Source organism: Argiope bruennichi, chromosome 11 (genome assembly GCF_947563725.1).
Source record: "Argiope bruennichi chromosome 11, qqArgBrue1.1, whole genome shotgun sequence".
Lineage (NCBI taxonomy): Eukaryota > Metazoa > Arthropoda > Arachnida > Araneae > Araneidae > Argiope > Argiope bruennichi.
The window spans coordinates 7,481,018-7,493,377 of NC_079161.1; the positions used below are offsets into that span (position 1 = coordinate 7,481,018).

General features: G+C 40.2%; 1 protein-coding gene across 1 annotated transcript; it reads left to right on the forward strand.

Annotated features, from left to right (window-relative positions):
• Nucleotides 1-571: 571 nt before the first annotated feature.
• Nucleotides 572-1,432, forward strand: LOC129957298 (uncharacterized). Its single transcript, XM_056069563.1, has one exon. The coding sequence runs from the start codon at nt 572-574 to the stop codon at nt 1,430-1,432; it is 861 nt and encodes a 286-aa protein (XP_055925538.1).
• The last annotated feature ends 10,928 nt before the right edge of the window (nt 1,433-12,360 follow it).

A 12,360-nucleotide genomic window follows, 5' to 3' on the forward strand; every position in this document is an offset into this window, starting at 1 on the left:
CGGCAAGCGAGGGAGCTCTCCATGAGAAGCTGTCGCCGCTCTGTTTGCTTCTTGCTTCTCATGGACAGCCAAAACCCCACGTATTGGCCGTGCGTGGCAACCCACTAGAAAGACGGGTGGTGCACTGTGGTCTCCTGTGCATCAATCGGCTGGTAGCTAGTCACCTTAGTGGCTAGTCTGCTAGGGATCAAGCGAAGGGGTTACTCCTTGGGCTTGGCGTTAAGGGTAGTCACTGTCCCCGGGGGTAACTCCCAGCGTATAGGTACCGATTAGCACTATGGTAAGTGCCGAGGCTAGACGTCTAGAGCCGGTGGCTGCCATCCCTTGTTGGGCTCCGTGGTGGGCGGTGCCGTCGGGCCCGAATCATATTTCATATCGCATGGCTCCTCCCAAGAAGGGTCCCTTTCGTGGGCGTCACATAGTTCCTAACACTTTTTCTATTAACCAACATTTTGATCGATATTTTATAATAAAACGAATTTCTGAAAGTGAGACACTTGAAACGGTTTCCCCTTTTTTGGTACAGAAAGCAATTTGTGCTATAATTGGTGATGCGACGTCAATACGCAAGATGCGTTCTGGCGACTTGCTGATTGAGATTAATTCACGAAAGCAAGCCCAGAACATACAAAAGTTAAAGGCTTTGGCAACTATACCAATCAAGGTATACCTACACACATCTTTAAATACATCAAAAGGTGTTATTACATGTGGAGAGATTTTCAACTTGCCTGTAGATTTAATTACCGAGGAATTAAAATCACAAGGTGTCACACATGTCCGCCGTATTACCATCCGGCGAGATGGACAAACTCTTGAGACTAAACATCATATACTTACTTTTATGTCCCCTAAACTCCCGGGCTACATATATGCAAGTTACATTAAGCTTCCCGTGAGACCATACATACCGAATCCTCTCAGATGCTTTAAATGTCAGCGTTTTGGGCATTCGAAAGCAAACTGCCGTGGGACAGTCGCTTGTGCCCGCTGTGCTGAGAAAGGACATGAGAGCCAGGATTGTTCAGCACCAGAGAAGTGCGTGAATTGTAAAGGCGAACATACGTCCTTCTCCCGCTTATGCCCACGTTGGAAAATCGAAAAACAAATCACAGCAACTAAAATTAAAGAAAATATTCCATATCCTGAGGCTCGAAAGAAAGTTCTTGCACAAACACCCTCCCCTGGCGTAAGTTATGCATCTATAGTACGGAAAAACTTTTGTGAAAATTGTACCTGTCCCAATTGTGCTCAAAATATCACCCGTATGATCTCTCCTAAGCAGTCATCTGATTCTGATAGAGAAAAATCGATTGGCAACACACCTGATATTGAAAAACTAGATAAAAATAAGCGAAAAACAAAGCCGGTAAAATCTCTTAAACTAAAGCTTGCAAAACGTGGACTGTCGAAGAAAGAACTGTCTTCGTAGTTAAAGAAATCAAGGACCAAACATTCTGTTGCATTGGGACTTGCTAGTAGGGGTATAGCCCATAAGGACTTGACGTCCATTTTTGGAGGCTTATCAAATAGTCCCGATTTAAAACTCCATCCTTCTGAGGATGAAGCTAAATTTGACATGAGTTGTGAAGTTTCAGCAACTCCAACCACTGCTCTTAATTCCTCTTTTCGCAATAAAATTTCTTAATGGGTACCTTCCTTTCTTGGAATTGTCGCGGCATTCGTTCCAAACTTCATGACATCAAGACTATTCTTAACAAATTTCATCCCATCTGTTTTTGTGTCCAAGAAACTTTCTTGACACCAAACATCTCTTTAAAATTGCGTGGCTTTAATTGTGTTAGAAAAGATGTGGAAACAGGATCTCACAGTTGTGGAGGTGTCTGTATATTTACGTCAAACCTGTATCCAAGCACACCACTCAGTTTACATACTTCCCTGCAAGTTGTGGCAGCACAGGTTCATGCAAGAACGCTGGTCACAGTTTGCTGCATTTATCTTCCGCCTCATGATATCATCAGACAGCAAGAACTCGACAACTTGGTGGACCAGCTTCCTTCACCTTTTATCCTACTCGGCGATTTCAATGCGCATAGTACCTTGTGGGGTTCGGATAGCACAAACTCTCGTGGGCGGCAGATAGAGCTGTTCCTATCAAATAACTGCCTCTGTCTGATAAATAATAACGAGAAAACGTACTTCCACGAACCCACAAGAATCTTCCATAATCTTGATCTGGCCATTTGTTCTCCTGAGATCCTTCCTTTGCTTAATCTCGCAGTCGAAAGTGATCTCTATAATAGTGATCACTTTCCTGTAATAGTTTCACAAAATGACATGAGGTGACACCATGTTCCTCTCGTTTCATATTCCAGGGAGCAAACTGGAATGCTTTCTCGGAACTTGCAAATATTACAGAGACAATGGTCAGAACTGCGGATATCTCGGAAGCAGTGCAAAATGTTATTGATACCATAATGGGCGCCGCTAATGAAACCATACCAAAGAGTTCCCCACGTCTCAGAAAATTTCGAAGACCATGGGGGAATGAAGCTTGTCGCGACAGTTATAAGACTCAAAAAAAAAACTTTGGAACATATTTAGAAGGTACCCAACAACAAAAAATCTAATTGCTTTTAAACTAGCCAAAGCCTTTGCTAGCAGAGTTCGCCGTCAAAGTCAAAGGGAATCATGGGCATCTTTTGTTTCATCCATAACATACTCCACTTCCAGTAAAACCTTGTGGAACAAAGTTCAGGCCGCCAATGGGATTTATCGTGAATTTACCATCCCTGTTTTGAATACAGGAGAAGTGAAACATTCCACTCCATTGGACATAGCTAACATTCTTGGCCAAGCATTCGCGAAAGTTTCAGCAATTGATTCTTATAGTCCTGAATTTACGGCAATTAAGAATCGCGCAGAACGATCGCCATTGCGTTTTAATACCAAGAGAACTTTTCCATATAACTGCAAATTTAGAATGTCAGAACTGGACGCAGCGTTATCTCGCACCCGTGATACCAGCCCCGGGCCAGATGGAATCGTATATTGCATGCTTCGCCATTTGAATAGTTTCCCTTTCCAATTTATTATTTTTATTCAATAGAATCTGGAATGAGCAGATATACCCTCATCAATGGTGCGAAGCGTTTGTGATTCCAGTGTTAAAACCTGGCAAAGAACCATCAAACCCTTTGAATTATAGACCAATTTCTCTTACGAGTTGTCTCAGCAAGACCTTTGAGCGTATGGTCAATGCTCGCCTTGTGTTTGAATTAGAGAAGAAAGGAAGCATTCCCCTGTTGCAGAGTGGTTTCCGAAAAGGACGATCAACTTTTGATAACCTGATCCTACTGGAGACCCAAATTCGCAATGCTTTTGTCCGGAGGAATCACCTTGTTTCTGTTTTCTTTGATATTGAAAAGGCATATGACCGGACATGGTGATACGGCATACTATCTACGATTTTTAATCTTGGTTTTAGAGGAAACTTGCCCATCTTTTTAACGAATTTTTTAGCTTACCGAACGTTCCGAGTTCGCTTGGGTAATTTTTATTCGAATTATTTTATTCAAACTGAGGGTGTTCCACAAGGAAGTGTCCTCAGTGTTACACTTTTTATTCTTCATTTTAGTCAGATACTTAATCATTTGCCATCCTCTATTCATGGAGGTCTTTACGTAGATGATCTGCAGATCTCTTGCCAAGGAAGTAATATGCGTTTGATTGAGCGTCAGCTACAGAATGCAGTTAACAAGATGGTAGCTTGGTGCGATACAAACGGACTTAAAATCTCACCCGAGAAATGTCGGTGCATTCACTTTTGTAGAAAACGGAACATTCACTTGGACCCTGTACTATATATAAGCACTACTACCATACCTGTCGTAGAGGAAAGGAAATTTTTAGGGATCTTCTTTGATAATAAACTAACTTTCCTTCCACATATTCAGTTTTTGAGAAAGAAATGTGAGAAAACCTTAAACATTTTGAAGGTTCTCTCCGAAACAACTTGGGGTGCAGATAGAACTTCCCTCCTCCGTGTGTACCAGGCTGTTATCCTTTCTTGCATTGACTATGGATGTATGGTGTATGGATCTGCTCGCTCTAGCGTTTTACGACGTCTGGACACCATCCACCATTCGGCTTTGCGAATTTGCTCGGGCGCCTTTCGAACATCACCCATAGAAAGCCTCTATAATATCTGCCACCAGTTACCACTCGACTTAAGGCGTAAAAAAATATCTACTTTATACTTCCTACACGCACAAGCTAACTTGAATAATCCATTGAGTGAAATGACATTATCGGCTGGACTGCGGAGACTCTATGATGCGCGTCCCTTTCACATACGTCCTTTTTGTGAGAGAATGAAAATGCTTCTGAATGATTTGGAATTTAATGATATTAATATTAAATCAGTTCCTTCTCTCCAATTCTCTCCTTGGAATGTTCCAAAATTTACCTTTTTGAACCCGTTTTCTGGTTTCAATAAAGACATAACTGCGCCAGTTGTTTTACAGCAGCTTTTCCACTATCATCGCTGCCAATATTCTTCTTTTGCACCAATTTTTACAGATGGTTCGAAATCGGATGGACATGTCGGTAGTGGCATCATACTTCTATCTGAGACACTGAGCTATCGTTTGCACAATTGTTGCTCAGTGTTTACTGCTGAGTTGACTGCAATTTTCTGTGCTCTAGAGAAGATCTCGCCAAACACTCAGGGTAATTTCATAATCTATACTGATAGCATGAGTGCATTGGAGACATTATCCAACTACCATAATCGAATGCATCCGATTGCCATTGAGGTATTGTCTCTTTTACGAACTCTCAAGGAAAAGGGATTTAATATTATATTTAGCTGGGTACCAAGTCACGTGGGCATTGTTGGAAATGAAGCAGCAGATGTCGCTGCAAAACATGCTTCCACTTCGCTATGTCAAAGCATCCCATATAGTGACTTTAAAACAGCCATTTTTCCCTCCTGCTATCAATATGGCAAGGAAAATGGGATCTGCAGACTGAGAATAAGTTGCATTCAGTCAAACCATCCATTGGTTTATGGCCTACGATTCCTGTACGAGAGCTGGATGTTAAGTTGACTCGTCTCCGTATAGGGCACTCGCGTTTTACGCATAAGTATCTTATTTTTGGAGACAGTGCACCGATATGTCCCACATGTCGGGTCGTTTTTAGTATTAAACACATTTTAATAGAATGTTGCTCATTTAGCTCACATAGAATTCGTTTTTTTAAATCTTCATCTTTAACTTTAACAGACTTGGTGGGGGAGACGTACCACCAAAATATTTTCAAATTCTTAAAGGCCATTCGCCTTTTCACGTACATTTAATTCATTTTTTGGCTTTTCGATTTGTTTGACAACTAAAAATAACTTCGTGACTTTCACTTTTTATTTCCACATTTAAACCATCATTGCTCATTCTAAATTTCTGAATGTTATATGTTCATTTTAATCTATTCAATTTTCGCCTTCTTTTACCGAGACTAAACTGTTTTATATTTTAATTGATGAAACAATTTTTTATGTAGTATGATTTTAAACCATATGCTTGGCGCAGCATGACCAGATATGGCCCTTGCGCCAAAAAAAATCCAAAATAACAACAACAACAACTCCTGATATCCTACCTTTGCTTAATTTTATAGTCGGAAGTGATCTCCATGATAGTGATCACTTCCTTTTAATAGTCTCCTATACTGAAACTGATTTCAAACAATGTCCACCACGTTATGTCTTTCAGAGGGCTGATTGGGCTGCTTTCATGCAACAAGCAGTGATTTTTGAGAATATGGTCAGCATGGCCGACATTACACACGCAATACAAAGTGTCGTCGACTGTTTACTTAAAGCCGCCAATAATACCATACCTAAAAGTTCCCCACGTATGCGAAAATTTCGAAGACCGTGGTGGAACGAAGCCTGCCGCGATAGTTACAGGGAACAAAAGAAACGGTGGAATATTTTCCTCAGGTACCCTACATCGGAGAATCTTATTGCCTTCAAACTTGCTAGAAAGTCTGGCGCAGTTTAGCCAAGAATGGCTCTTGTGCCAAAAAAACACAAAAAACCAAACCAAACCAATCAAACTTGCTAGAGCGAATGCTCGTCGAATTCGTCGGCGTAGCCAGAGGGAGTCCTGGTGTCGCTTTATTTCCTCAATCACATCCTTTACTTCCAGCAAATTGTTATGGAAAAAAGTCAAAGCTGCTAATGGAGTATATAAAGATTTCTCCTTCCCAGTTTTGAATACTGGAAATGGGGTGATGTCTTCTCCATTAGCGTTGCCAATACTCTCGACCCCTCAGGGGCTCACCTTCTATAGGTGAGTACGGGTGTCCAAATCCCGAGGTACCCAGGGATCTTTTACTCCCTTTAGGTTTACTCTCCTCTGCGCCTTCTGATGTCGCCTTTTTTTTTCTTTCCCTCGACGGCAAGCGAGGGAGCTCTCCATGAGAAGCTGTTACCGCTCTGTTTGCTTCTTGCTTCTCAGGGACAGCCAAAAACACCACGTGTTTGCCGTGCGTGGCGACCCACTTGACGGGTGGTACATTTTGGTCCCCGGTGTATCAATCGGCTGGTATCCCAGCCATTTGGCTGGTCTGCTCAAGGGGATCAAGCGAAGGGGTCACCTTCTGGGGCTCTGCGTTAAGGGTGGTAGACGTTCCTGGAAGTGGCCCTTAGCGTATAAGTTCTGGCTAGCATCAGGGTAAGCACTGAGGCTGGAGGCAACCAGAGCCGGTGGCTGCCTTCCCTTGTTGGGCTCCATGGTGGGCGGTGACGTCGGGGCTTGAATTTTTTTCCCTTTTTGCATGGGTTTTTCAGACACTTCGCCACGTTTACCAATCACAGAAGATACTAGATTCCTAATCTTACACACACCAAAGACATTCAATAAAGTTTCACCTTTCATAGTTCAAAGATTGATTTCTTCATTTATTGGTGATGTCAAATCTACTAAAAAACTTCCGTCCGGGGATCTCCTTATTGAGACCTCATCAAAAACACAGAATGCTACGATGCAGAAATTAACACAACTTGGAGACTTCCCTGTAGAGGTAACTCCTCACAGGACACTGAATTTTTCTCGAGGAGTCATCTCCGATTTAGATCTTTTTGATTGTTCGGAGAATGAACTCATTCAGGAATTGTATTCCCAAAAAGTTTGTGCAGCTCATCGCATAAAAATTAAACGTAATGGTTCATTCATTCCAACAAAACATGTCATTCTAACTTTCAGTAGTCCGGAACTTCCGAAATTTATACGTGCTGGCTATATACAATCTAAAGTTAAACCATATGTACCGAATCCTCGGCGTTGCTTTAAATGTCAGAGATTCGGACATTCCCAGGGAACTTGCCACGGCAGCCTTCGATGCGCCAAATGCTCAGCTGATGATCATGAAACTTCAGTTTGTAGCTCACAGACCTTCAAATGTTTAAACTGCTCTGGGCCCCATCCTGCTTATTCCCGTGACTGTCCTAAATGGAAAACGGAAAAAGAAATCCAAAGCTTGAAAGTTAGAAAAAATATTTCATACGCAGAAGCGAAAAAAATTGTTTTAGACAGAACACCCAAACCTGGCCTTACTTATAGTGCCGCCATAAGTTCAACTTTGAAATGTACTAGTTCTCAGACCGACTTTTCAGATATTAATGCATTGAAAACCTGCTCCTGTAAGCATTCAGCTCTTGAATCAGTAAAGAGCAATAACTCGCAAAAAACTAAAAACAATCGAAATTCAGCATCTACTTCTAAAAAATCTTCTCAACCCGTTTCTCAATCTAAAGATTCAGAATTTTCTTTAACTCGTTTCGCTAAGAAGAAACGAAAGAAAACAAAATCTCCTCCAAGTGCCAAAACATCTGACAATGAAGTCCCTCCTAAACCTCCAGATCCTTTTGACATACCAATTACTTCAGACTCTATCTTAGTTAATCAGCCAACTGGTCATGAACATGAAACGCTTCATGACCCATTTAAGGAAATGTCACAGGACCTGAATAAATTTAAAACTGTCACTTATAAGAAAAAATATAAAAAAGATCACAAGCAAAATTCTGAAAATATATCATATTCTAAATTCTGGAAGACTTCACCTCGACAAGTCTCCCAACATATGCCAGTCTCAAATTTGAGCTTTTTCATTAATTCTAAATCAGCAGATAAAATGGATGAAGCCAAGTCTGAGCTTGAATTCATGACCACAAATAAACTCAACCCAAACACTAACAGCGAAATAGAATCGGATAATGCAATAGAATACAACCCTCATGAAACAATTGACGAAACGCCACTTGCTGCGGAACCTTCTACCGATTCCACCACAGTTGATAAAACTGTTTTTAAACAAAGTCCCCAAGAATGTCAAGTTAAATGGATTAATCTTAAAAATTTTTACAGTGAAACTTCAAGTACCCCTATACATAGCAAATACTTGAAGAAACACCGAATCAAAAGATTGCAATGATTTTCTCTTTTCGCTTCGTTTTCTAATTTATTGTACCTTTTTTTTTATGTTATGGGAGATGCATTTTCACCTTTTTTAAATTTCATCGATATTTTAATCTTTTAACATTTTTGGAAACATTCTCTTTACGGGATGTAATTCGCAATTTTATAAATGCTGATACTGTTCATTATTGGATGTATTTCTTTTTATCACGAGAAATTATAAATTTAAACTGACTGAATTATACGGGACATTTTTAATACCATTTGTTTGGCGCAGTATAGCCATATTTGGCTCTTGCGCCATTAAATCTCAAAATACCATACCATGCCAATACTCTCGAAGAAGCCTTTGCAAAGGTTTCCGCAGCTGATAATTACATGCCTGCTTTTATAATGACTAAGAATCGCGCGGAACGGAAGTCTTTGCTTATTACTACCCGAAACTCCTACTCTTATAATTCAGAATTTAGGATGAATGAATTATTAATGGCCTTGTTGTCTAAAGCACGTGATACCAGTCCTGGTTCTGATATTTTTATCTTGTTATCTTAATTTGCATATAGTTCTCCATATTTTAGATTTTTTGTCACTTGTATGATTGATCTTTTATTCACGAGTTTCTAAAAACTTTCCATTTTTACCATTTGATTGGCGCAGTTTAGCCAAACATGGCTCTTGCGCCATTAAACCTCAAACAACCAAACCTGGTCCTGATGGAATCATATATAATATGCTTCGCCATTTGTCTACGACTTCTCTTTCCAACCTGTTATTTCTATTTAACCGTATTTGGAATGAACAGAAGTTCCCATCACAATGGCATGAAGCTATTGTGATTCCAATCCTGAAATCCGGCAAAGACGCCTCTAACCCTCTGCACTATAGGCCAATTGCTCTCACAAGTTGTCTATGTAAAACACTAGAGCGCATGGTTAATGCCCGTCTTGTGTTTGAGTTGGAGAAAAAAGCATGTATTCCGCCATTGCAGAATGGCTTCCGCAAGGGAAGCTCGACATTGGATAATATCGTCCTTCTCGAGACCCAAATTCGAAACAATTTCGTCCGGCGGAATCATCTGGTCTCCATATTCTTCGACATAGAAAAGGCCTATGACCGTGCTTGGCGTTTTGGCATTCTTGATACTCTTTCAAATTTCGGATTTAAAGGAAATTTACCTGTGTTTTTAAAGAACTTTTTATCATTAAGAACATTTCGTGTACGCATTGGAAATTTTTATTCTGATCGTTTTATTCAAGCTGAAGGGGTTCCACAAGGAAGTATCCTCAGTGTGACGCTTTTCGTAACTCATTTTAGCCAGATTCTTAATGTGTTACCACCATCTGTTAAAGGCACATTATATGTGGATGATCTTCAGATCTCTTCCCAAGGAAGCAATATGCACGTAATCGAACGCCAACTGCAGGTTGCAGTTAACAAGCTAGTAGACTGGTGCGATGAAAATGGGCATACAATTTCTCCCGAGAAAAGTCGATGTGTTCATTTTTGCAGGAAGCGTGGCATCCATTTGGATCCTCACAAACACTTGCTTTTCGGAGAAAGGGCACCTGTGTGCTCCTCATGTCACACTGAATTGACAGTTGGTCATATTTTGATTGAATGCCCAGCTTTTGAATCTCATCGCCACCATTTTTTTCATCTATCAAATGCTACTCTCCCAGAATTGCTGGGAGAGAATTATCATCCAAATATTTTTAAATTTTTAATATACACCTTTTACCATGTATTTGACTTCAACAATTTCCATTTTTATTATTTAAAAAAAAATGTCATATTTCGTCTTAATCTGTTTTAGCTATTTTATAATAGTTTACACATAAGCATACTTAATTTTATACTAAATTCCAATCATCAACAAGGCTCTACTTTTCACCATACGCATGGCGCAGTATGGCCAAGAATGGCCCTTGTGCCAAAAAACCCAAACCAACCAACCAACCAACCATTTGGATCCTTTAATCCATATCCGGAATGCTAACATTCCTGTAGTAAACGAAGTAAAATTTTTGGGAATAATATTTGACAGTAAGCTCACTTTCCTTCCGCATGTCTTACATCTGCGGAAGAAGTGTGACAGGTCTTTAAACATTCTCAAAGTACTTTCTAGGACATCTTGGGGTGCTGATAGCATTTCATTACTCCGCATTTATCAAGCAGTGACGCTATCACGTATTGATTACGGATGCGTGGTGTATGGCTCTGCGCGATCTGCCATTTTACGTAGATTAGACACTACACACCATTCTGCTTTAAGGATTTGTTCGGATGCATTTCGGACTTCGCCAGTGGAGAGCCTTTATGTAACCTGGCATCAGTTACCACTAAGTTTACGACGCCAAAAATAATCTGCCCAGTACTATCTTCGAGCTCTGTCTATTCCGAAGCACCCCTTGTGTTCTATAGCTATTCCAGCGAGTCTTCGGAGACTCTATACTGCACGACCCTATCATATTCTACCATTCTGCGAAAGAGTTAAAATAATACTTCATGATTCGGAACTTCATGATGTAGCGATTCAGACTACAGATCTTTTTCCGTTTCCTCCATGGGATATTCCTCAATTTCGTTTTCTAAATCCATTTTCAGGTTTCGAGAAAACGACAACTGCTCCTGTATTTTTTCAGAAACTTTTTGATTCTCATCTTAGTCAATATTCGGACTATTTGAAAATTTTCACAGATGGGTCAAAGTCAGACGGTCACGTTGGTTGTGGTATTGTTTCTCACACTAATGTACTGAGCTACCGTCTCGATACAACATTCTCGGTCTTATCTGCCGAGTTAGTGGCGATCCTTTATGCCCTTCAGATGATTTCACTGTCTACTGAACGAAAATTTTGCATATATACGGACAGCTTGAGTTCCTTGGAAGCACTTTCCCACTTCTGTAATCGAATTCATCCTGTTTCCCTGGAAATCTGGAGTCTGTTAAGGACTCTAAAAAACAGAGACTACGAGATATTGTTTTGTTGGGTTCCGAGTCATATCGGAATTGGTGGAAACGAGATGGCAGATAATGCAGCAAAGAGAGCATCTTTACTGTTGAAACGAGATATCCCAAGCAATGATGTAAAAAATTCTTTGGTGCGTCGTTTATATACGCTGTGGCAGGAATCATGGAATCACCATGTTAGAAATAAACTTCATTCAATAAAACCCACAATTTCACCCTGGCCTTGCCATCCAGTGCGTGAGTACGATGTTAAATTAACTAGACTCCGCATTGGCCATACCCGTTTAACTCATCGATACCTTTTATTCGGTGAAAGAGCTCCTACTTGTCCAAATTGTCATGTAAATTTAACTATTGTTCATGTTTTGGTCGAGTGTCCTAATTTTAGATGTCATCGGAAACAATTTTTTAACAGCTCATCGATAGAAATGCAAATTCTGGTGGGTGAACACCCCCATCAAAACATTTTTAAATTTTTAAAAGCTATTGGTGTGTACCATTTTATTTAATATTTTATCATGTAAGTTAAACATCTTGTTCTCTTTTAAAAAGCCCATGCCGACATTTTAATCATAGTGCATTTTAACAATTAAATTTTACATACATAATTTTTATATATATTTTAACCATACGTTTGGCGCAGTATGGTCAGAATTGGCTCTTGCGCCATTAAAACCCACAAATCCAATCCAATCCAACCAAGTCACCTGGCAACGACTGCTGTATCTTGAAGTTTAAATCGTCGACGTCCATATTTTTTGCTGCCAAAATGGCTCTTTCTGCCAGCCACGCATGATTTATGTATTGTGTGCTTACATCGGGAAATATGCGGTCAATGAGAACATTTTGCGAATCAACGACAGTGCAGAAATTAGTGGGCAATTTTATGCATCCAGTATTTTCATAGACAGCAACTTTTCAATCGCCGATATCTAACAATTGG